The 26,645-nt window shown below is 43.1% G+C and overlaps 1 protein-coding gene across 5 annotated transcripts in view; it reads left to right on the top strand.

Annotated features, from left to right (window-relative positions):
- Nucleotides 1-26,645, top strand: part of EPB41L4B (erythrocyte membrane protein band 4.1 like 4B) — a 117,906-nt gene that overhangs the window by 63,458 nt on the left and 27,803 nt on the right. For 4 of the 5 annotated variants that reach the window (XM_033122293.1, XM_033122291.1, XM_033122294.1 and 1 more), the window contains 4 exons: nt 1,992-2,056; nt 18,168-18,391; nt 20,444-20,562; nt 25,744-25,869. In XM_033122293.1, coding sequence (XP_032978184.1) covers nt 1,992-2,056; nt 18,168-18,391; nt 20,444-20,562; nt 25,744-25,869 — 534 coding nt within the window. Of the gene's footprint in view, nt 1-1,991; nt 2,057-3,868; nt 5,518-18,167; nt 18,392-20,443; nt 20,563-25,743; nt 25,870-26,645 lie in introns of those variants that run through there. The other variant, XM_033122295.1, reaches the window with a different exon arrangement.

Raw genomic sequence — 26,645 nt, 5'->3', positions numbered from 1 at the left:
CAGCGCAGCGCTGCCCCTGCCCTCTCCCCAGCAGCCTCGTGGGGGTCTCACTCTGCACGCTCTGCTCAGAGTGAGCATCCAGATGATTGCTTGTTGAAATCGCATCTACACAAACTGTTACCTACATGTTGTTGTTCTCCATCTTCGGCAACCACAGGTCGTCTGTACCCTGCCAGTCGTACAGGCTGTGTTGCTCTGTCAAGCTTTGGGCTTTGGGAGTCAATTGACCGGGAAGAGAACGTCCTGAGAAGTGGCCTGATAAGCATCGGCGTGCTGAGAAAGGTTTTCAGGAGGCTATGATGGGCTTACGGCATTTATCTTATTCTGAGCTCAGGAAGGTTAGCCAGCTGCAAAGGATGGATTGCTGTGTTCCCGAAGAGGACACTATGGGCATTTGGGACGGACAGTTCTTCATTGTTTGGGACTGTCTCTAGAGTTACAGGATGTTCAGCTTCCCTCTTCTATGCCCAATAGTTAAAGGTAACCTCCAGTCATTGTGAGAAGCAAAAACACACATACACACATTTCCAGTTGTCCCCAGGGAGACATAACCGCCCTGGTTGAGAACCTTCTGGGTTAACATTGTTAAAATACTCCTTGACTGCTTTAGAGTGTGCATAAATTACCAAGGGAGACCAAAGAAGGTTCTGGAATTTCCTTCTTCTGGGTCTTTGTGGGTAAGGTACCCACCCTGATTTGAATCTTTTTGGTTCTCTTTGAAGACAGGCAGTACATCAAAAGGTCCGTTTCTATTCTCAGTCGTTCTCTTTTGTTGAAGACTTGTTGAAGACGCAGTTGATGGAGCCTCACTTGGGGCCTGGCTATGTGACTAAAACCCCTTGAACAGTTTGGCTTTGGACAAATCATCTAAACTTGCTTGGTTTCTGTATCCGCTTAAGAGAGGGAAATATGAAGAGACTGCATCAGGGAGATTCTAAAGCCCTGGTCAGCCCTCAAATTCTGCTACTGAGATATCTTCTCCAGGTTCCTTTTTCCTGCAGCACGTCCTTTTGGGGGCTGCAGACTTAGCTTGCTGACAGACATCTTTGAAAGAGAGAGGCCTCTGGAATACAGAATAGGCAAGGAGGGCATCTCAGGTCCATGAAAACTGAATGAACAGAATTGCTGAGAATTTTCCATAACAGAGAACCACCTTCTGCTTATTATCCAAAGCAGCAGGGAAGGGAGAAGAAGGGGAAGAAATAATTAAAAGAGTAATGGTGGCAAGACTGTAGTGGCTTAAATGTCAGGAGGGCATAATTTGCCAGGTAGAAAGTTTAGCCTTGGGAAGCCTCGTGGCTTCGAGCCGTGTCTAGAACTACTGCCCTCTGCAGGTGAGAAGTGGATATGCAGCTTGCTACCCAGCCAGCCCCATCTCGTCTTCACCCCGGGTCATTTCATGAGTCACCCGTCTGGATCTATTTTCTCATCTTAAAATGGACAAATCTCTTCCTTCCATTTTATCAGGATAATAAGTGCTCTGGATGGTTTGGGATCGCATTTTAGAAAATTATTTTTATTGCTTAGACAAGGGAGAAAGAAAGCGTGCTCCCATAGGCCCTGGCATCCCTGTTCAGTCCGTGTGTGTGTGCAGACGTAACTGTTACCCATGGCTGGCGTCATTTTCAGCAATGACAAAAATTGTTTCTGAAGAAAGACATTGCCCACCATTCTCCCTGTCTTTCTGGTGGCACCTTCTGTCTGTTCCCTTGGGAGACATGACTATTGCCTGTCCTGGGTACTCCAGGGGACCCTTTCAAGGCAGATGCTTCCACCTTTCTTCCAAGGGCAGCTTCCCAGCCCCCAGCTTTTGTCACAGGAAATGTGATCGTCCTGGGAAACGTGTGCTCCCCTCAGCCAGGGTTCAGTTATAGCCTGTCCATTCACAGCCCCCTCGGCTCGTGGGGTGGATGCCAGTAAAAGAGAGAGTGAATGAAAACCATTGAAATCAAAAGGTCATCGAATAATCACGTTTGGTATTTTAATTCCAGCCTCAGTACCATCCCAATATCCACCCCAGCCAGCCCCGGTGGCACCCTCACTCTCCAAATGTCAGGTAAGTGCTTGAGCTCACAGAGCTGTCTTTTCACAAGTTCTCCTTTTTTCCGGAAAAGTTCAAATTCTACTTAGTCATGAATTGAGATTCTGCATCAGCAACAACTGTTAAGAGTTGCCTTGTCATGGCAGAGATTAATCATTTGCAAAGCAAAAGAAGCCAGGAGAGAGTCTGGATTTGCTAAAGTTATGCGTTATGACATAAAAATGAATTGTTGTTTTTTTAAGTCAGTCTAACCTCAGATATTTTGGGTTTGTTTTTGTCTTAGCAATGTGACTTAAAATTTCTAAGTCATGTTTTCCTGTCCTGAGAATTCATTTACTAAAAATGGAACTAAAGCTTGGGGATTTTTGTTGTGGGTTTTTTGAAAGGAGTTTTTTCAGGGATAGAGTGGGGGTTGCTTTTAAGTTGTGGATCTTTTTTCTAAACCCAGCGGTCAGTAAACTTTTTTTCTGTGAAGGGCTATATAGTGCATACTTTCAGCATCAGCTTCATGGTCTCTGTCACAACTATTTAACCCTGCCATTGTAACTTGAAAGCAGCCACAGACCATAGATAAATGAATGGGTGTGGCTGTGTTCCAATAAAAGCTATTTACGAAAATAGACGGTAAGTGGGATTTAGTTTGAGGGCTGTGTTTACTCACCTCTGCCCTAACCTACCACAACCCTCCCTGAGTCAACTGGCACCTGCCTTGTGTTTATAGTTAGGCTTGAGTGTTTTAATGCTAGCTTTGTAAAGGCAAATGTTCCTTTTCAGATCAGCTTTAATTGGTGTTTATGTGCGAAGCTCTTTCAGAAACATAATTGGTGAATTCAGTTTGCGGAGTTATTTCTTGGTGAGGTTTCTAGCCTTGCTCTTTGAGAAAGTACAGAGGACAGAGTGATGGAAATAAACCCGGTTAGAGCAAGGCAGATGAGAGCACTTGGTTCTTGATAGTTCTTACCACGTTTGCCAGGGAATCCACATTTTCAGTGCAGTTTTTTATCATAAACACTTGATACTCGTGTAACTTTTTAAAATAGGTTAAAGCAGTGGAGTCACCGTTCTCAATGTTTCTGTATTGCAAAGGCAGTTTATTTTCCAGACATGAGAAACAGAAGAGAGTTATAGAAACGCTATTTTTATTAGTCTTGTGTTTACAGAATGTTACACTTCTCACTGCCTAGTTTATCTTATTAGTTTCCTTCTGAGGCATGACCTCGCCCGGCATTTCACAACCTGAATTCCGAGGAAGGCTGGACCAGGCCCTCTCAGGTGGCCTGCCTGCCTGGCAGCATAGCATCCATCACCTGGGAGCTTGTGAATGGAAGCCCCACCTGAGACCTCCTGGATCAGACTCTCTTGGGGAAGGGCCCCGCATTTGGGGTTTTATCAGGTTCTCCAGAGTTAGAGAAGCACTGCCTGAGACACCTACCCCAGGAAAAGACAGTTCATGGGTCCCACAGTTGTGGCAAATGCTGCATCAGCATTCACAGGGCACATTACTATACCAGCCCTGAGAAGTCCCCTAGTAAAGGAATCTTGTTCACCTTCCCCCAGCTTTCCCCAGACTGACCTATCAGCAGGCACCTGTTGAGGGAGGAGGGCACAACCACAGACTGAGCTTTTTTTCCACCTGGAATTGATAGAGGACCCGTGTCTGAATTTTAAAAATACTTTGGAGTAGAAAATCCACTCATTTCAGGTTGTCGGCCATCGCCATTCACGTGCTTGTCCCTGCCCATTTCCTTTTGTGCTTATGTTGTTTCACTCACATTTCTGAATTTTCTTCCATTCCCCCACTAACCATTCACTCTGCAAACAAAACAGGCCATCCTTTCAGGATGACAGGCCGCATTGGAAAGCATCAGCCAGTGGAGATGACAGCCATTTCGATTATGTCCACACCCAGAACCAGAAGAACTTAGGAGGAGTACAGAGTGTGATGTATCAAGATAAACTCATGACTGCGCTTTGAGAGACGGAAGCATCTCACTTCCATTCACCATCACAGTTTCATTACATTCCATGAAAAGTGTCTTGGCATCCCATGAATTGTAAAAGTGTCTTTAAGGACTAGTTCTGAAAGGGTGTTTTCAGTGACCATGTAAATATTTGAAAATAATTATGAAAGCTAGTCATAATTTACTGTTGACTGCATTCTTGATAAATTGAAGGTAGGTAAAGGCTCAGGAATCATTTTGATATTCTGATTTTAAAATTGGAGTAAAAGTCTATGTTTATTGTATTGCTCTGTACCTGATATTTCTTTGTTATTTAATGAATGGGACCAAATAAAACCAGAAAAACTTAGGAAGATAGCTCTGCAGAGAGTACCAGTAATACGCGGTGGGGCGGGGTGGGAGGATGGAGATTGCTAGGGTCCAGCCCCTGCCCTGTGTGATCTTAGACAAGCCATTTCCCTTTTGTTGGCCTCATTTTCCTCATCTGAAGAGTGGGTTGGACCAAATGTTCACCAAGGACCTTTCCAAGTGTAAAATTCTGTGATTCATTAAAATTTAATATTTTTAGGCTGCGGATATAACATTTAAACTATCTCATAGGGAAACTGCAAGGTCTCTTTCTCTAACAGAACTCCCCTTTCAGAAGCTAAAGTATATAACTTGTTAGATACTATATAATGCAGGGAGACTTTGAATATCCTGTCTTAAAACAGTTTAGCCACTTTGAGTTTTAGAGATTTTACTAATCACAAATTGCATAGCATTTGTTTTGATAGAATTTGCTGCTCAAGTCCAAAACTAATTTTTTAATGTCTTAATGATTGTTGCCGCTAACTTGCATGATTTCAGAAGACATAATCATGGATATACATTGTCAGAATGTATAGAATTTGAGGCTTGGTTCTTACCCTAGACTTCTCTCTTTTAAACAGCAACATGCAATCTGAGGTGAATTTATGGCTCAAATGAAAGCATTTAAGATTTTAATGCAGTTGTGCCAAAGTCCTCTGTAGACTAGCATAGGGTGGGTGTTGCACAGTCTTTTTGTAGAACCAGAAATTAAGGTCTTTTAGGGTTAGCACTTGTACCAAAATATTTATTTCCCCCCATTTCAAGCCATGAGTCAAACATTTTTTTCTCTTAATAGATAGGCCTGTGAAATCAATTCTTAGGCCATTTTTCTGTGTGTAAGTGTAATTTGGCCCATGGTAAGTCTAAAAATAGATATATTGACGTCTCTTGAGGTATTTTATTGCTCAAATCTGATCTTTTTTGGGGGGGTTACTACAAAAATCTATCCAGAAGGAGGGAATCGGCTGCCTGCCCTGCACAGTGGAGTCTGTATCACTTATAAACTCTCCCTAAGCTATTTGTTTACAGGTGTATTCATTTTAGCAGATGTGCTGGTCCTCAGTGTATGTTCTGCATACAAATTAATGTGTTTTCAATCTTTTAATCTTATTGATACATTTTTACAAATGTGTTTCCAAGGAATAAAGATTATTCTTGCTTTTTTTTTTGACTCCATCTTCATTTTATGCCTCACAGAAGTTTCGTTTGTGGAGGACATACGTAGGTGATATTAACAGTGAGCTTTTGGAAGTCTGAAGGTGAGCATTCAGTTAGGTGGCATGGAGCAAGCTCCTCCTGGAATGAGGCTGCACTGGGTAGAGTGGCTCTTGCAGGCAGTCGATGAGGCCTTTCTCCATCTGGAGCAGCCCTGATGAAGGCGCTAGTACCTGGTCACACGTGGCAGTGGGGTTCCCACTGTAACAGTCCTATGGTGAGGGTGGGTGTTTGTCCTGGCTACAGCTGCTGTTCCTGGCAGAAAGACTTCCAGCTTTGTGTCTGGCACCTCCTGGAGATTGTGTACACTGTCTAATGCCCTCCAATAAATACCTTCGTGCTTAAAGCAACTTGAGTGGATTCAGTTGTCTGCAACCAAGAGGCCTAACCAGTTTGAGTACGTATGGCTTCCTAATTGTTAAATCGCACGTACACTTTTCATTCCTCGATTTAGTGGACTTCTCTCTCCTGCATTTGACAGCAGTGATCACTCACAGTTTCTGCAAACCATTCCCTTGGCTTCTGTGATATCTGCTTTTCTAGCCCTTTGACTTTTTACTCGGTCTTTGTAGCAGCCTCTTCTTCTGTCATCCTGTTAAATACTGCTGTTTTCCGGGAGTCCTTCCTCTGCCCACTGCTTTTCTCACTTACCATGGTCTGCCTGGGTCTCCTGATCCCATTATGATTTCATGGTGCTGTGACCCTGAAGCCATTATCTCTAATTCAGACTTCTCTGAGCTTTGGACTGACATTCAACTTGTATATTCCGTGTGCCCCTCAAACGCCACGTGTCAGAAATTAAAATCTCTCCTCGTTCGGTGGAAGGGAAGAAAAAAACAAAACTTGGCCTGTGTTCTTTCTTTCCTACCCATGGCAAGGATTTATACATCGTCGACATCGCTTCTCCCTGTTGCCGCCACACCCAGGTGGTCCCCAGGTGGCTTCTTCTCTGGCTCCTTGTAGGTAGCCTATCCTCTCTCCTTGCCACTGACCTTGCTGCAGCATCTCTGCTCGGGCTCAGGGATGCTCTTCCTGATTTCCTCGACTCCAGTCTCTCCTGATAAGTTCGTTCTCCTCGTAGCCACTCGAGCTATCTTTCTAACTCACCATCTGATTGTCATTCTGACGCTTGACCTCTGCCAGGTTCTCCCGTCACCCCCAGGACGAAGTCCGAGGCCTTGTCTGTGGGATTCCCCCCCCCCCCGCTTCCGTCTCGTTGCTCTAGCTAGCATATTTTCCCGTTTCTCACCCTCCTGTTTAAACTCCTACAACACCACACTGCTTGTCGTTCCTGACATTCACCGTACCCTGCTGTTACTCCCATCTGTGCCTTTGCAAATACTATTCCTTCTGCCAAGGATGCTGTCACTCCCGTGCCTGTGCCCAACCCCTGCTCGTCCCTTCAGCCTCCACTCACACTCAGGCTTCTCCCAGGGACACTGAGCACCCCCACCGCTGCAAATTGGGTTACTTTCTGTGCTCTCTTCCACGACCCCTCATCCCCCATACATACCAATGGTGCACTCACTACTGTGTATTAAAACGGCCTCTTTTCTTCATCTCATCCTAGAGGCCATACACTCCTAAGTATGAGCTTTGTGTCGTACACACCTTCGTTCCCTGGTGTCTGATGGATAGCAGGTGCTCAGTGAATGTCTGTTCAGCACATGAGTTATTCCACACTCATTCTAAAGGAAACATCGAACCAGATAACAGACAGTTCATGTATCATCTCTGAGCTGGTCCAAAGGTATCTGAACAATCATATCCAGTCTGCGGCATCGCACTTGGAGTAGGACATTGGCCACTACATGTGTTCTGGCTTCATCTTCATCATCTGAATATTATTCATTGTGTCTATTATTCAGGGTTCTCATCTGAGGCTTTGGTATAATGTTGAGTGTTACTACCATCCAGAGAACAGTCTGCCTGTGGGATACGGGAAACCCTGACAGATTGATATTGACCCACAGTATTATATGGGGGTGAAGAACCACACGTGTCCTTTGCGATCTACACATGTCACTTCACCCGATCTTCCTGACCACTCTGTGAGGTAGGTGGCTCAGGCTTAGGGTTTAACTGAGCAGCTTGGACATGGCAACACAGCTGGCAGGTGGTAAGGCAGGATTCTGACTCCAAAGCCTGTGTCCTCCACCCCTGTGCTCTAATGCCTCTCACTGCTAATCATTCTGTCATGTGGGATCCTGTCAATCCACGTCTGCACAAGACTGTTATTAGATGATGAAGAGTTCACTCCACTGAAATCTAGTTAGTAACTAGAAAGGCACTACTACCACCACTACCAGTCTAGTCTGTAACCTCTGCACACCAGCAGTCTAGTAACTCATCACCCTCACCAGTGAGCTAATAACCCCTTTGCTCTCCTCCGGAGCCCCCTATCCAGATGTCTAAGAACGCTTTCCACCTCACCACCCTCCCCTGCAGTCTGGTAACCCTGTCCACGCAGGCATTCATTGACCAACAGCCCCTTTTCAAAGGAGCAGAGGTTGAACATTATTTTCTTAGTGAAACACTCTTTGAGATGATCCACTGCTTCCTTCTGGAGAGCTCACAAGCTGAGCCATGTTTTTTCCTGGAGTATTACCTGCCAGCTTAACTAACCTCAGTATTCCATCACCAATGGAATTAGCTTTTTGCATATTTGAAACTTGGTTACTTACTAGTCTTGCATCATCCATTGTTTTTCTGTGATCCTTCAGAATATCTAAAAGTGTGACGTCAGATGGATATAATCCATGCGGACTAGAAGTCTTGAAATCATGCCAGGTAATTACCTTGGCCTTCAAAATCCTCTTGCCTGTTTCGTTTCTTGGCCTCCCATTTCAACCAAAAATGGTGCTCATGAAGATGAAGGAATAAGGACAGGGTGGGAGTCCTTGTTTTTCCTGCCTGTTAATATTGCACCATCCTTCCAGGTCAATGACTCCAGCCTCCTGGGTCCTGCTCTGAACACAGCTAATGATAGGTCGCTTTTGTCGCCCTTGACTTTCCAGCTCCTAACTAGTCCTTTAAGATCTGAGCTCATCAGAGATCTCCCTGAGCAGCCATATGGATCCCTTTGGATCAATAGTTCCCAAACTTGGCTGTAAGTTAATTCCCTGACTGGCCGAATCTTCCAAAAGTACCAGATAAATACCCTACATAGGTCTAGGATGATTGGCTTCTGCCATTTCGTACAGAAGTCAAATACCAAGGCAAGACAGAAATAGAGAAAAAGCAAACTGCTGTTAAAGAGAGACCCTTTGTACATGAAAGGTAGCACACTTTAAGCCCTAGGGGTATCTAAAAGGTGAAACAAACATGAAATTGGCACTCAGCTAAGCCTCAGCTAAAGAAGAAATCTTTAATAATTCTACAAATAGGCCCATTTCCCCCAAATTAGGGAACCAAAAAAATCACTTGGCTAGCTTATTAAAAATGGAGATTGTTAGGCTCTATTTTAAGTGGTCAGGTGTGAGACCTAAGAACCTTCGTTTTAACAGTCACCCCAAGAGAGTCTGAAGTGGGAAATCGGAGGACCTCCCTTTAGAAAAGCACGGTTTCCTATCTGGTTATGTTTATACCTTTGTTTAATGGCTTAATTTTAACCCTAAGTAGAGGTCAACATTTTTTTTTTAAGTAAGTGTGATGTTAAAATGTAAATGGATGGATATATCATAATAAGCAGCTAGACCTATCTGCACAGCATAGTTTTGTCCGTCCTCAGGCTCATGGTGAAACAGAGAAAAATGGGAGGATTCTGGTGGTTCTGTATATGGCTTTAATTGCATCATAACCACTTTCCCCCAAGCCTGTCAAACCAAGTCCATGTCCTTTTTCTGTTCTTCAGAAGCAAGGGGCGAGTGAATTCCAACCATTGGAGAGGGATGGTTTATGGGCCCACGTCAGTCTAATAACCCAGGCCAGGATTAGAGCCTGTGTGGGGACACAGGTGGAAGTTTGCAGAGGCAGAATGGCAGAACGTTGCAAGCTGATGAAAGGACTGCAGAATCCAGTGGTGGTTTGGTTGGGGCAAGAGCCCTGTAGTTCTCTGACGAGGTGAAATGTGGACGCTTTGGAATCTCACATGATTTGAATCCCAACTTTGCCACTCATTTGCCATGTGACCCTTGGCCAGTTTCTTCTCTTTGCCTCATTTTCCTCATCCCCAAATGGAATTTAACAACATTTCTCTGTTGAGGAGAATTAAATGATGTGTATGTAAGGTGCTTTGCACAAGGTTTCATGCTAAATGATAGCAGTTTTTAGTGGTTTTTGAGATTTAAGCCCTTAGCAGTGCACGTGGTGAGAAATAGGGCAAGGAGATTCCAAGGTTAGCTCAAGGAATGGTATATCTCATAGGTTGATAGGTTAAGATGTGTGGTCTACGTTTAGCAATGGAAAGAGGTGCTTTGGTTCTAAAGGGAAGGTCAGATGGAAGAGGGTTAACAATATATAAAAACAGATCTCTGAAACTCTTAACAAGCTAAAAGCAGAAGCGCCATGGGGATCTTTTGAGAGGGGATAAAAAGAAATAGAAATGATATTTCTGTCTGAGAATACTTGGAAATAATTGTCCAGGAGGAATGTGCACAGTGCTTTCCCATCTGCAAATGGCAGAATTGGCACAGAGGTGAGACCACTGAGAATCCATTCTGCCGGTACAATTGGGACTCAAAAGTTTGGAGAATTGAAATAGTGTCTGCTCAGGTCCCACCTCTCCCCAACCTGAGATTTCATTTTTCACAAAGTGGAGGAAGCTTTTAACAATTTGGAGACTAAGTAGAAAGTAATAAAGGGAACCGCTGTGCTTTTTTTGCTTTTTATAGTAGGTAACCCAGACAGTGCTAAAATTCAAACAAAAATATCTAAAAGTTACTTTGCCTTTTCACCCTCTTATTCCCTGGTTCCCTAGTTCTTCCCAGAGGCAAACATTGTTAGCCTTTCTTGTCAGTCTAGAACTATTCTGTGTGTAAATAAGCACATATATTTATTTAACCAGTCAATATTGATGGACATTTAGGCTGCCTCGAATCTCTAAAATTACAATTTTGCTGCCGTCCTTGTATTCTATTTTATGCACTTGAAAAAAAAATCAATATGTAGAATAAATTCCCTACAAGTAGAGACTCTAGGTCAAAAGGTATGTGCATATTTAATTTGGACAATGTTAGATGAAATTTCCCTCCAAAGACGTTCTACCGTGTTTCCCTGAAAATAAGACCTAGCCAGACAATCAGCTCTAATGTGTTTTTTGGAGCAAAAATTAATATAAGATTATATTATATTATAGTATAGTATAGTATAGTATATCTGCTCTTATTAAGACCGGGTCTTACATTAATTTTTGCTACAAAAGACGCATTAGAGTTGATGGTCTGGCTAGGTCTTATTTTCGGGAAAACACGGTACCTGATTACCCCACCCCCACCCCCCACACACACCCCTCATCGATTTGACAGGCTCTGATCCCACAGGAAGCAAGGTCCTAGTCTTGGCTAACTTTTTTAACTTTTGTTAGTCTGATGGGTAAAACCCAGAATTTCTGTGTTAATTGCACTTCTCTGTAAGCAAGATTGCATACGTTTTCATCTTTTTGAAGGGCATTAGTTACTTGTTTTCTGTGAAGTGCCGGGAACCCCTATTCTTGAGTCATGCTCTAATAAAGATCAGGCTGATGAAGTAAAATTAATCATGTCATCTTAGCCTTTTTAATAGTGAAGACAGGGAAGCTGGGAAGACTTGATATTTACCAGACATTTTTTGAAAGCAGCTTTCCAGAAGTTCAGGTAACAGCATGGTACCATGCCCTGGAGATGGAATGAGGGCAGCATAAAAATAGGATAAAGGAATTGATTTCTAATATCCATGTTTCCTTTCCTGTTTGGGAGTTTATTGAGAACTTTCCAGTCAGACTTCTTAAATATCCACTCAGACGTTGTAAATTTCCTTAGTGCATTTGATGAGGGAAGGACGGATTTACTTTTTGTTACAATTAAAATTCTAATATATTGGATCTAACATCACAGCCACATCCCAAGACTCAGCTGTGGTTTTATTGGAGGAAAAGCTGCAGAATTTACCCAAACTGCTGTAGTCTAGGCAATCCACTAAAAAGGGTTAGAATAATTAGAGGAACATCCCCGTAGGCTCATGTTATAAGAAACCCGCAGAAACCTACCTAATCAGCCCCTACTGAATGGTGGAATGGTTTCAACATCTACTTTCTGCAGCTGAGACCTCAAAAGCAAGAGGTATTGCTGTGCTAACGGCTCAACCAGCATCATTCCATGGCTGAATAGTGGATGCTGGATCTATATTAAAAGCAATTAAACTAGCCCTTAAAATTGGGCCCAGTATATGGCTTGAGAGGCTAAGAGGATGTTTATAACAGAAGCTTCTGAAAAACCAACAAGAATTGGGGAGCAGAGAGAGGATCGTTTGAGGAGATTTTTAAGCTCTCAAAACCAAAATAGATTAATCCCATCTGTATCACCTCAGAAACACATACCCGGTGTTGAGCTCCAGCTCCCATTCACATTGGCATTTTGTGCAGTTAGAACATCTAAAACCAGCCCTTAACAGTGCATGCATTTTATTTATTGAACCTGAACTTCTTTCTGCAATGAATAATAATTTCAATTTGGGTGAATTGAATGGTATCTACAGAGTGGAAGAATAACACTCGCAGCTCATGCCCAAATCTGCCATAGCTCTTTTGAAGTGCAAAGGATGATAAAAAAAAAAAAAAAAAAAACTGGCTCTTTAAACATTATTTTACACACTAGCAGCTGTGCTTTCACGGCAGTGATTATTTTGTCTTACTGTTCCTTGAGGGCTCCCGTATGATACTGTATGGGGATGCATTTAAAGCAGTGGCTAGGGAAAGTTAATGGTTACCCACCTTAAAAAAAGAAAAGTGTCCATTTAAGGCAAGGGGTGGGCACTGGAATGCAGAAAAAAGAAGCTGAAAAAAATCGGGAAGAAACCTAGAAAGGAAAGCACTGTTAGGTTAATTAGAAGTGAATGCTGTAAAGGAAAACAACTGTATTTATGGCAGTATTTTTTTAAGGCAGGAAAGAGATTGAATTAACTCTTAGTCACAAGCCTCAGTGCAAAAATGAACTCATGGAAAATATTTATTCTTTGGACTCAAATCCTGAAATTGATCTGGAATTGTGAAAATCCTAGATCTCACCACAAAGTTATAGAGCCCTTCCTTGCAGTTTCTCGGCGCTTCTCAATTAGAAAGCCACTGTCAAACTTAGCAAAAATCACATCAGGATAAAATGGATTTTCTGGCAGGAAATGTTCAAGGCCTGCTTTTCTGCTTACAGCCATTATTTGCAACCATTTGAAAGCAGTTTCGCCAAAGGAAAATTCCAGACTCAAAGATGGAGTATGGAGGCAAACATCCTATTCTAGCTCCCACAAGACAGACTCAGTTACCACCAAACCTTGAAGGCTCTCATCACTCCTTAAGGTGTGGACTATTTGACTCTGCAGTTTTGCAGACACTATAATGGAATGTTAGGGAAACCTGGGGAATTAGTGACCAAGGTGAATTGAAGCTTTTATGAATAGACACTTGATAAATTACCTAGAGAAAATTAAAATTTAACGCACTACAACATTTCACTGAACAAATATTTGTTCTGCTTCAATGCCGAGCCAGGAACTATAATAGGCTTTGGGGACTGATGCCGCAGAAGATGACATCTTTGGCCCCACGTAGCCAATAAACGAATCAAAACGAGCTCCCGATCTGTGCAGATTCAGACATCACCTGTGCTAACACTAGAATTAGTTCTAAGTTGATTGCTTGGAAAATGTCTTCAAATAAATACAAATTGGGAAATTTTTCTTCTGCCAATTAGTAGTACACATACAGAAATCTAAACCACGCCAACATTTTTAAATATTGACCTTTTCAGACAAGATTAAAATGAAGTAGGGGTATCTTTTCTCTCTAGTTGCTTTTTAAAAAAAATAAACCATTAAGTTACTGGAAGAAATCATGCCTAATTAATAGACCTAAGGTTTGTAAGATCTAAGATGTTGACACAATTTTCTTCTCAAACCCATTATGGAAAAGCTACAGTTTTTCAAATGTGCTTTCTACTTACTGCCAAATCGTATGCTTCCACTGAATTCAATAAGAACTTGTAGCAATATGTTGGTCTAATGGCCGACTCTGTTTAGTCTCTACCAAATAAAACAAAAATTGAAACAAGTGGCAGGTATCCTGGAAACCATAATGAGTAAATGCACTTGTCCTGTCTCTCAGTTGGACATGGCAGAGATCAAATTATTATTTTTTTTATTAGTTTTAGGTATACAAAACAACATAGTGATTAGACATTTATATACCTCACAAATATAACCCCAATAAGTCTATTACCCATCTAACACTGTACATCGTTTTTAGAATATTATTGACTATATTCCCTATGCTGTACTATATATCCCTGTGACTATTTTAATTATAGTTGACATTCTATATTATTTTATATTAGTTTCAGGTGTACAGCATACTAGTTAGACTATTATTTATTTTATTGAGCTGTAGTTCTGATTTATAAATGAATAATAAATGTTTATCCAAAAATGCAGTATCTGGAGCTCAGAAGATTGAAATGAGTTACCTAAGGTCACATAGTAAGTGGCAGCAAAATCAGAGCTAAGTGCTAACTGGCACTCTTAATGTCATTATACTGCTTCTTTTGTGCACATGGCAACACATTGCCTCTTAGCATGTAAGAGAGCACAGGGCTCTAGAATCAAGTTGCTTGGGTTCAAATCCCAGCTCTGCCATTTACTAGCTGCGTGATGTTGGGAAAGTTAATTAGTCTCTCTGTTCCTGTTTTGTTATCTGTAAAATAAAGATAATAATACTCCCTTCTTCAAGTGGTTGTTGGAAGAATAAATAAAATAATAGATGCATAGTGCTGGGCACTCAAAAATGTTAGCTTTTGGTTTTTTTCCTCTGTGAGTATTTAGAGAACATGATTAATGCACTAGTGTTTAGTCATAAAGTTGATTCTGGCTGACACCATCTGTTGTAAAAACATGGTACTTGCATAGATTCTGCTGCGAGAGTCCCAGTTGGAGAGCCACAATTCCAGGCTAATTGGCTGGAGTATGGACTAGGCGGTGCTTCCTGACTTTTTCTCGTCCTGCGTACACACAGAAAAGGATGTATTTGGGTAGCACACTGGGGTAAGCAGACAAGGCTACTTGAGGCTCCAGGTTTTCTTGGTTCTGTCCATTTGCTTTATGTTCTGAGAGAATAAAGGTTTCCACTTGCAGCCCTTCTGAGGCCCATCAATTGGGAAGCTCTCCTGAGATATTCGTCAACATCTGCCTGATGCTTTAGTTCTGATTAGGAATATGGAGTTGTCCCCACTTGGGCTAAAAGTAAAACAGGAGTCAGCTTGCTCCAACCAGGCTCCTCTGGAAGGTGTTTGGGGAATTTCTGTGCTCCTGTGTGCTACATCGAAGCCGTTCCTGCCTCCAAGAACCCTGCTATGAAGTTAAGACGTGTCATGAATAAGTAAGAATAAGTCCACATACAGGCAGCGTGTAAGTGTGTAGTGAGCAATCCAGAGAAGATGCCAGAAATCACCTGACCCACCTCTTGTCACAGGGGAGAAAAAAGGTCCAGAGTAACTGTCCCATGTTTCTCCCAAGGTTGAGGCAGACCTAAGTCAGAATCCAGGCCTTCTCAGTGACAATGCAGTGTACTTTTGGCTGCACCCTGTGCTGCCTCCACGGGGAGAGTGGCTATTCTTGGTTATGTTCCAGGTTAGAAAGGTGAGTGAGGCTGGACTGTGACTCCCAGAAGCCAACGTCACACCTTCTGCCACATTTTTACAAACACACACACACACACACACCACACACACACACTCACACACTCACACACAATGTAAGCCTGTCCTGGCCAAAGTCTCCAGGTGGCAGCCAGGGTGGATCAGAGATGCAGCTCCTGGGACCACAGGGGACAACCAGTGCCGTTTCTTCTGGAATGTACCCTGCACTGCAGCCGAGGCCTCCTCCAGCCCTCCTTCCCCTGTGCCCTAAGCACCAGGCCTGGAAGCTCTGCTCACCCTACTTTAGAAACACCCCAGCACGTTCCTTGCCTCACACAATCCACTGACAGTCCACGGCCCGCCCTGGCACAGCCTCCTAATGGAGGGACTGGAATACCTCTCCCACCAGCACTCAAAAGGAACTTTACAAAATGTAACTCCAGTCACGCCACGCCCTTGCTTAAGCCCTTTCTCCCCTGTGCCTTGTTGCCCTCCAGATAAGCAGGTATACTTACCCCTTCTTAACCAGTGTCAGCTTGTCTTCTTCGCTTCACTCCCTGTCCTCTAGCTATCCTGCTCTTTGCACCACCATTCCTTTGCCCATACTACTTCTGAGGCCATTAGTAGCCATTTCTATGTCTACCTTTTCACTTGAGAGAAATTCCAAAAAACAAATAAACAAAAAATAATAACAAAATAACACACCTCCACTGGTTCAGAGCATGCAAGTTATAAATGCAAGAAACCCAACTACGTCAGCAAAAATAAATGAATAAATAAATAACAGAAAAGAATTTACTGAAAAGTTCCATGGTAGAGCAGCTTCAGGCATGGCTGGAACCAGGCGTTCAAATAATACAATTAGGGATTTTTCTCTCTGTCCACCTACCTTCAACCTCTGCTCATCTCGTCTCTCTTTGTGCATGGGCTTCATTCTCACAGATACTTCTTCGTGTCCAGGGAATGTGGTCATAAGTAGTGTCAACGTGTATCATCCTTATAGTCTGAGCCAATGTATCTATTAGGCCCAGCAAGTGCAGTGCACTGGGCTCACAATTCTTTGAGGGGCCCACAAAAATGTTTTAATTCCTTTTAAAGTTAGAAGAAAAAGATGAACTTTCAGTTAAAGAAAATGGTTTAACATATGGTATTCATATATTCCTTTTTGTACAAATGCAGTCATAAAGTATAATTTTTCATTTTTTTATGCAAAAGAGATAAAAGCATAAGTGCTATGGCCTACATCAGTCACAATAAAACTGTTAAAAGGGAAGAAAGAACCTGTGTGTTAAACCTTAGCATACACTCTGATTGTCCCTGATTGGATCATATCCCAGAACAAAGCATTCTACCTGGATGGATGGAGAACTTTGATTGGCCAGGCTTCTGTCTCAGGCTCACCCCTGAGGGGAAATATCAATCTCATACAAACACAGGAATGGAGTTTTCTGTCAGAAAGAGGATTCTGTTTCAATACTGTCCACCAAAACTTGACTCTCTCTCCCGAATGCTACCCTCCTTATGATGCTTTCTCCAACACCTTCACTCACCCAAGGAGAACTAGTTGCCTCTACCTCTATGCTCCCTTCACAGCTTGTCCTAGTGTGATTGTAAATGACTGAATCACAGTGTTTCCCACACTGGAATGGGAGTTCCTTGAAGAACGAGTGAAGGAGTACGCAGTAGAAATCTGGCCTCCAGAGTGAGCAGAGAGAGGGATGAGCTCTGCCTGAAGGTGTGAGGAGGAGACCTTTGATCTGGGTCTTAAAGGCTGGAAGTCTTCCTGAAGGAAGGGGTATTTTAGCTGGGTATTTTAGCTGGGTTGAGGGATGAGGAAGGACTCCAGGGAGCAGAAAGAGGTGAAAGGCACCAGGATGGGAAGGACTAAGAGTATAGAGAGACTGTAGCAGGAGATGAGCTGAAAAGAGAATGGGACAAAATCATGGGGGGCTTAGAGTGACACAAGTGAATTTGGATTTTATCTTGCAATCCAGGGCTCTTAACCTTGGCCCATGGAGAGGCGATAGAGGGCCAGAAATTGAGTGTGAAATGTTGCATCTAGGTTCCTTTTCCTGCAGGGAAGGTCCATGATTTTCACCAGATTTCCGAAAGGCGTCTCGGTCTTAAATGCTTAAGAATCACTAGTAATGGAGAGGCGTTCAAGCTCCTGGAGGGAGGGGTGCCATGTTCCAGAACATAATCAGAACAGTAGTCTGGCTACTGCTCTGTGGAAGATAGTCTGAAGGAGAGAGCAGAGGCAGGGGTCTGTTAGGAATTTGTTTTCAGAGTCTAAGTAGGAGATGACATGGACTTCAAATAAGGCAATATTGGTTTAAAAAAAAATTGAATTAAAAGATGTCATAGCAATAACATTAACAGGTGCTTTCTACATGGGGAGGGTGATCGAGAAGGAACAGACAGTGATTCCAAGACTTCTAGTTTGTTATCATGATCTTGTCATAGGATGTTTAACAAATTGTTTTTTATCATTGCTTTTTATTTCCTCCTTCCATTGACAGAGCATCTTTTTTAATAGAAATTATTTAATTTCAAAGTTAAGAATTTTTTTAAGGTTTAAGGTCTCTAATGTATACAAATGTCCACTTTCTGCCATATCTTGGGATGTGGTGTTGCCATTCTGTCCGATTCTACAGTGACCCTGTAGATCTATTTGTTGAACCGATTTCTCTTGGTTTTTCTTGCTTTGAAGACATCTTTTAAAGTACGCACAGGAATATCAAGACCCTTTGCTCTTCTAAATCCTGACTTTGACACCCTCCACAGCTACCCGCTCCCTTCCCCAGGGCTCAGCAGCTCAGACCGCCTGCCTTTTGGTATCGAAGAGAATGGGGGCACGCCATTCACTACCAAAGCTTCGGGAAGGCACCACCACCACCACCACCAGCACCACCAGCACCAGCACCACCCAACCTATGGCCTCTCACTGACCTTGGAGAACAAGGAGGGGCCTTTGAGGTCCCCAAACTCCAGCAGTAAATCCCTTACAAGTGAGTAGGGGCCAAGGCAGAGGGGAGGGGGAGGGATCCTGCAGGGTATGGGTGTCTGGCTTTCTGAGATCCTTAAGACAGACCCTTAGAGTGCAGCGTGGAATGGTGCTAGGTTACCAGCTCTGGGCAAGAGCAGCCAAGAGCCTTGTGCATTTAGATTGGAGCAATTTAGGGAGTACGGTTTACCAATGGACTCTGATTTCATTACAAGGTAGCAATCCTCTCTCCACCTCAGTCCTTAGCAGATCGCTGCTTCCAAGTATCCAGCACTGGCTCAAAGCAATAGAAAAGAGAAAGGGGCGTGAGGAGGTGGCTAGAATCTCCACTTGCCTAATTTCAGGAAAACCCATTCTATCCCCTTTCTGACATCCCTCTTCTGAGAGCAAGGTGATGGCAGGAGACCCAGTGTACACTGTTACAGGTCCCAGTGAGAGAAGTTATGGAAATGGAGAGTAAGCAATGAAAGCATTTTTGGCATTTTGACAGTGATTTTATGTCTGTTCAAACTCATTTTAAAATGTGGGCTTGGATTTTGTATGTTATTTTATTTTTCTAGAAATTCATTTTTATTTTACCAAAGACTGGGTCTGTGACAGGTAGGGGAGGGGTGAAGAACTGATTCTTTGTCACATAGGGTTTGAAAAAGCACCGAGGTAGAGGCAAGAGTCAAGAAGCTTTGATGTGTGTTCTCACTATTGAGCCAAGTCCCCTCTTGGGTCCTCGATTTTCTCATCTATGAAATGGGGTAGAGAGTGTCCAAGGAATGGACAGATGGCCAAGGAATCTTCTAGCATTGATATTTTGTGAGTCAGTGAGCTGGTGGAAAGGAAGAGCCATTGCACCTTCACCTGTAGACCCCAGGAAACAAGTCTGAGTTGGCTGAGCCAGAAATGGGAGCTCATCATCTCCTTGGTATCGGAAGAATCAGAACTCTTTCCCCTCGTCGCTGTCCACACTGCCCTCGCCCAAAGCCACAGCTCATTTTTTGGATGTGGATAACTGAAGGGCACCTCCTCCAGCACAGTCTCCATATTGTAGCAGCCAAAGTGAGAGCTCTCACCAGGTAGCTCTGACAAGATGCCTTAAGACCTTTCCATGGTTCTTCGCTGTCCCAGGATAAAGCCCACACTCTGGCCACACATGAACCTTCACAGCGTGGCTCCTACCAAAGCCTTCAGCCTTTCCCCCAACTCCTCACTAGGCTCTGGCCACATGGAATTACTCTGTTATGTCCCAGCTCTGTTCTTTGCACATGCTGTTCCCTCTGCCTGGAATGCTTTTCTCCACCCTAGTGAACTCCTACACATCCTTCAGGAACCAGCTCAGATGTTGTCCGTGAAACTTTCTGATACCCCTCTTTGATTCTTACTTTGGAGTGCCTTTCCTCTTGCTCCTATAGCAATTAAATAAGCGTTTTATCACTCTTATTTGGAGTATCTACACGTGCATCTGTCTCATTCATCTCTTTATTCCAGCTCACCAGATGCCAGTTACAAACAATACTTGGCACAATTTTTAACATGTAATGAATATTTAGTGTCTTAGTGGGTAAATACTAGCTAGTAGAAGGAGCGGCAAACTAAAGTAGTACAGAAATAAAAATCAATGAATTTGATTTTGGAATCATAACCTGATTTTTAAGGGTATGTTCATATGCCTGTTAGCCTGAGCATAATCTTTCAAATTTGCATAGCACTTTTTCATTAATAAAGCATGTGTGCACGAATGACCTCAATTTAATATTCACAACAACCCTGCAAGGTAAGTAATTTAACTTTCATTTTAAAATGGCTCAGAGATTCAGAGAGGTAAAGTGACTTGCTCGAGGCCACACAGCTCAGATATGGGAGAGTTAGGCCTTGAAACCTTGACCACAGATATTCTCACACCCCGTCAGCTAGCGAAAACAACAGATTCAAGCTGAGTTTGGAGGAGGAGGAGGCAGACAGAAAGGGTGCTGGGGTCAGTTTCTGGCAAGCATCTTTCACCACCTATATTCCCTCTGTCCTTTCAACCTTTTCTTGTTCATCACCCCCAACCCGCCCCTTGTAGAACTGAGTCCAGGAGCACCTGCCCTGTTCAGCGAGGCTGCTGCCCATCTAAAGAAGCTGGAACTGGACACTGCGAAGGCTGCTGGACCCTGGCCTGCTCTGCACATCAACATAAATAAGGTGCCGAGGACCGAAGCGGGGTGATGAGGGTGCACGTGGGGCGCACGTCAAACCTCTGATTAATTATCACCCTGTTTGCCTCCTAAACCCTGTGCCTTTGTCTTAAAGGGGTTCCGACTCAGTCTTTTCCGATGTTTCTGCTCAGCGTGTCTCTTAGGAGCAAACATTCGCTTACGTTCTTTTCGGTCAATGACCGCATGAGACACTGCCCTCAGTGCTGAGGACGACAGGCTGGACCTGCGTGTTAGCGGTGTAACAAAGCTCCATGAGGGACGCGTCCTCATTTCCCTCTTTCCATCTTTACCCTTCTGCATTAGTCTACTCAGGCCCCTATAACAAAATACCAAAGACCAGGTGGCTGAAACAACAAACATTGCTTTCTTGCTGGGAAGTCCAAGATGAAGGTGCCGGCTGATTTGGTTCCGTGGTGAGGGCTCTCTTCCTGGCTGGCAGAAGGTCACCTTGCTGTGTCCCCACTTGCCAGATTGATTTTTCTCTCTTCCTCTTATATAGCCACTCTGCCCATCATGAGGTTCCCCACCTCATGACCCCATCTAAATGGAATTACTTCCCAACGTCCCCATCTCCAAATACCATCACACTAGGGGTCTGGCTTCGTCATATGAATTTTTTTTTTGGTGGGGGGGTGGGGCACAGTTTAGTCCACAGCACTTCCTATCTCTTTCTGACTGTGCCTGGTGGAGTAGATATTCAGTAACTGTTTGCTGATGGAAGGAAGGGAATCATTTAAAAAGGGAGTGAGGGGCAGGGCAGAAGCCAAGTTCTCTTTTGGCTCGATTTGTGCTTAATCCAAATGGGCTGCCTTATCTTAGAACTGTGGAATGCGGGTGCTGGATTCAATCTATCATGTAGTGCCACCTTCTCAACATCTGAGACCAGAGGAGGGAACATGACTTTCTCAAGGTCACCCAGCAGGGGCTGAATCCGTGGGCCCCTGACTCCTGGTTCAGCACCCTTTGCATGTCAACATGTTTCTTCATTTTCTGCACCAGGTTTTCTCAACTTCAGCACTAGTGACATTTTGGGCTGGTAATTCTTTGTTGTGGGGGCTGTCCTGTGCATTATAGGATGTTTGCAGTATCCCTGGCCTCTACCCACTAGATGCCAGGAGCACCGCCATCGACCTGTGAAAACCAGATTGTCTCCAGACATTGCCAAATGTCCCCTGAAAGACAAAATCGCCCCTGGTTGAGAACCAATATCGTACACATATTTGAATTTTAAAAGTCCCCAAATGAATAGTCTTCTTCACTCATGGGTCGTTTCTTCTACTCCCTTGCACCCCTGTCCCCCCACAGAGCAGCCTAAATTCCCTTTGATCCCTAATGGGACCCCAGCTTCAAGGCCCCACTCACCCACTTTTCTTCTAGGCTACCCTCTCCGATGGCCAGCTGGAAAGAAGTCCTCCTTCAGGGTGGCACTTATTCATTCAATCAACAACCCTTTGTTGAGCAGGCCCATACCAGGTGCTGGGGAGTCAACCCTGTGCATGATGTGCCCCCTGGACTGGTCTGCTATCTCTGTCCCTTGGTTTTCAACTCTTCTAATGCAATACAAACAAGACATGTTTTAACAGGGGTTTCACCCAGAGTTTGACAGAATCCAAACATATTTTGGGAGGAAGTATAGCATATAATAGCATATAGTATCAGAGAACGCACACGCTCTGTGCAATTTGTAGTCACCATGAGTATTTGGTGGAACATGAATATCAATGGCTTGTTCTGGGTTAAGGCAAAGCGGAGACAGCTATGAGTTATTAAGCATTTCCCTGGAGCTCAAGCTATAACGCCCCTCTTTTCTCCTTCACTTAAAGAAATGCATTAGTAAGCCAGTAGGCTAGAGTGATGTCAGATAACCTTGACTTTTTCCTATCACATAAGCGAAGTATATTATTTCTCACGATGATGCTTTATCATGAATAAAACATCCCTTGCAGCAGACCTCACAACTGACCATGATGCCACAATTGGGGCCAGTGGCTTCAATGACTCTTAAGGTGCTTTCCAGCCTCAAGGATCGAGAATCCTCTGATTCTTCTAAGGTTTGGATAAGTTCCTGTTTTTTAATTATAATGGTGAGAAGACATATTTTCACTGCCCAGTTCCAATGTGGTACCCAAAATTATCACAGGAATTTAAATCTCATCAGATTTCAAATAGGTAAACAATTATATAAACAATTTAAAACTTTATCTGAAAATTTCTTTATCCTCAACTGACATCCCCAAGCAGATGGACTATTTTTAACTCTAAGCCCAAGTGTCATTGATGTATATGTTTTGAAATCTGTATTTCCATATTGAACGATAAAGCATCTTTCCACAATTCAAATTGAACGTAAAATACAAACTGTGGTCATGCAAAAGAGAGAAAGCACAGCACTCTCACAGCCATTCTCCAGGCTGGAATTGTGCTCTTACTGTCATCCAGATGCAATCTCCCCTAAAGGTGACTTTCATGTGAACATGTTCACGTGATGATACTAAAAATTTCCAAAATTTATATTGGCCTCTACCTGAGTCAATTCATAGAGCTGAACAATAGCTCTTGCTTTGTCCAGATCAAAAAGGAACAAGCCAGCTTGAATTTTATGTCTAAAAAGCAGTTTAGAATTACTCAATACCGGGAGAAAAATCAATGCTAAATTCTCATTCTTTTCTTATTTTAGTAGCATTCAATGCTTTTTAAAGTAGGTCTTTGGTCATTACAGTGAGTATAACTATATCCACTTAAGCAATTGTCAAAAACTTCAAATGGGGGCCGGCCCGGTGGCTCAGGTGTTTGGAGCTCCATGCTCCTAACTCCGAAGGCTGCTGGTTCGATTCCCCCATGGGCCAGTGGGCTCCCAACCACAAGGTTGCCAGTTCGATTCCTCGAGTCCCGCAAGGGATGGTGGGCAGCACCCCCTGCAACTAAGATTGAACACGGCACCTTGAGCTGAGCTGCCGCTGAGCTCCTGAATGGCTCAGTTGGTTGGAGCGCATCCTCTCAACCACAAGGTTGCCGGTTCGACTCCTGCAAGGGATGGTGGGCTGCGCCCCCTGCAACTAGCAATGGCAACTGGACCGGGAGCTGAGCTGTGCCCTCCACAACTAAGACTGAAAGGACAACAACTTGACTTGGAAAAAACAGTCCTGGAAGTAAACACTGTTCCCCAATAAAATCCTGTTTCCCTTCCCCCCAAAAAAGAAAACCTCAAATGGGCTAAAATATTAAGTCTTCACACACCCATTCTAGTAGTAAACAATTATCTTCATGTAACAGGATTTACAAACATATGACAACTTATCCTAAAGCTGTACAGTAAAACTCATCTTTCAGAATAAGTAAGTTACTTATTTGCTTTTTTGGAAATGGCTAAGTCTTTTAAGATACTGAGTCCAGTCAAATGAGTCAGAGTTCTTTATTCCCAATTTGATGGTTTAGGATCATTAGTGTCCTCATATCTGATGCTCTTTTAAAATTATATTTTCTTATCTAACATGAAAGTGCCATTCATATCTTATTTTCTCATTTGACTGTTATAATAATCTTATGAAGAAAGAAAGTGAGACTCAAAGAGGCTGAGGGGAACCAGTGCGGCTGACTGGTCAGGGCTGTCACCCAGTCCTGGGTGTGAATCTTGCTGTTCTGCGAACTTCCTGTGTGACCATGGGCACGTGACTTGCCATCTCTCTGCTTTGCTTTTTCTCATCTATAAAATAGGAATAGTGACAGTCTCTACCTCCACATGGAATGGTAAATGGGAGTAGTCCATGCTTAGTAAGTGCCTAGCCCATAATAAGCACTCAGTAAATGTGGGCTACTGGCATTATTTTTCTTTTTATCATCATCGTTACCTTTGTTTTATGGTACTAGTAAGTGAAAGAGCTGAGATTTCAAACTCAAGTCTCTGTCTGCTCATCTTGCTGTTACATGGAATTGGTGAGTTCTGTTTGCTCTGCCAAATGTTCCTCTGCATTGGGAGGTCCCACTGAGACACCGCATTCTATGCCCTCTTTTCTTCGTTAAATCACGTCAACCCGCCAATTGCCCAATACTTCCTCTAGGGCTTTCAGAACATGCCTGCTATGTGGACCTAGGTGTTCCATAGGACTTTTAAATTAGTGAATGAGATTAATTTTGCAGCTTGGAGAATTTGAAGTCTTTAGAACATTTTGTTCTGGCCCTGGTACATCATGGCTAACATTCTACATTAAGTCCTGAGATCACTAAATTGACTTAACAATCATATGATCTTATATCTTTCCTATTAAACACATGTCTCTTCTAATAATAACTATATATATGATGGTAATCTTCAGTAGGTATTTATTGAGCACCTGCTATGTGCCAAGCACCATATTAACACTGGGATATGCAATGTTCACAATAGGTGTGGTTAATAATAAGACATTATTTCCTAGAGTGTACCATCTAAGATGATTTCAGGTTGTATACATGGTTGAGCTTTTTGTAATGGTTATGTAATTATCACAATGTATATTATAATAAATATAACAGTCACCAAGCCTATGACTTCAGATATTATTGCTTAGGACATACTTAAAATAGGTAGTCCCAGGGTAATCCCCCTTAGATGGATCATATGAATTACAGGTACGTGTTTCAGTTAATACATGGGAAGTGACAAAAATAGTAAAGGTGGTATCAAATCATGGAAGTCTGAGACACTCCACAATGAGGTAACCTAGACACAAATTTCTCATCGAGAATTACATTTTTCATCACAACTTATTAATATTTTGTACTCTTTCCTTTGACCCAACAAGTCACAGAATTGAATATTTATATGTAAGAGGTAGCAGTTATGAGGGAAATACCACTGCGCTGGGGTGTAGGAAACTCAGTGTTGAATGGTTTGGCCCATGGCTCTAGCTGTATGACTCTGGAAGAGCCTCTTCTCTTTGAACCTTCACCCATAAGTCTTCTGGCTTATGGGCTCCCTAATGCGTCCTCTCCCTACTTCTCACAAGAATGAGAGGATGTGCTTGTGAATTCTTTGCAAATAGTAAAAGCACTGGTACAAATATAAGGAGTTAGTGACATACTTGTCACTATAGGTTTAAGTCTATGTGTTATTTGCAATTATGATTAATGGGAAAGGTTACTGAACATGTTTTCTTTTTTCTCTTGCATGTATTTTCATGGGTCACAGGCCGAAGAAAAGAAAGTTTCTGAGAAGACCCTTCAGACCCCACTTTTGCCTTCTCCTGTGGCCGATCACATGAAGTGTAACATTTTGAAAGCCCAGTTGGAGAATGCCTCTCGAGTGAGTGCCCAGGTACGTGGAGCACATGCGTGTCTTTGATGTCACATCACAGGATTTCCTCCATGCCGTATGCAAGAAAGACACATGCCGTATGTGTCCGTCAGGGTCCAGCCAGGAGACAGTAACCACACCTGTTATGTAAATAGAGATTTTAATACAAAGAGTCGTTAACTGGTGTACAGTTCTGAATTGAGTCAGTGAAAGGGCCAGCTCTGTACGTTGTGATGGGCACGAAGGCAGCAGATGGCTGCATGTCCCATTGCCTTCCAGTGTGTGTTCAGCTGGTCAGGCTGGCTGGGTGGGTGCCCCTTCCTCCCCCACCATGCTTTGTGGAACTCACCAGAGGAAGGAGGACAAGGCTGCTATCAAAATCATACGACACAATTCCTCCCAGGCTCGTCACACTGACATGAAAGGACAGATTCTGAAATCCTTTGTAAGCTCTAAGTGCTACGTGAGCATATAGCTGATTATTATTCCTGATCTATAATGTGAGGTGGGGGATTAAACGGTGGGTTTGGCTTTTCCCACACCTTCCTTTTCTCATTCAAGCATGAGCAGGCACATAGCAGGTGCTCAATAAAAGTATGAAGGCAAGCATTGACGGCTTTTGAATGATTAAGTGTTAATCCCAGGCTGGGGAATGACTCAGAAAACATTTTTTGTTGTTGTTAACTTACATAAACACCCGAGCATATTTGTTATCGACTGCATACTCGATGAACTACCTCCTTGGTCCACCTTCACATTTCTATAATCCTTTGAATGTAGGAGACTTGAAACCAGTT

Source organism: Rhinolophus ferrumequinum, chromosome 12 (genome assembly GCF_004115265.2).
Source record: "Rhinolophus ferrumequinum isolate MPI-CBG mRhiFer1 chromosome 12, mRhiFer1_v1.p, whole genome shotgun sequence".
Taxonomy (NCBI): domain Eukaryota; kingdom Metazoa; phylum Chordata; class Mammalia; order Chiroptera; family Rhinolophidae; genus Rhinolophus; species Rhinolophus ferrumequinum.
Note: the sequence above shows the minus strand (reverse complement) of the source record. Positions and strands in the feature narration are given on the sequence as shown.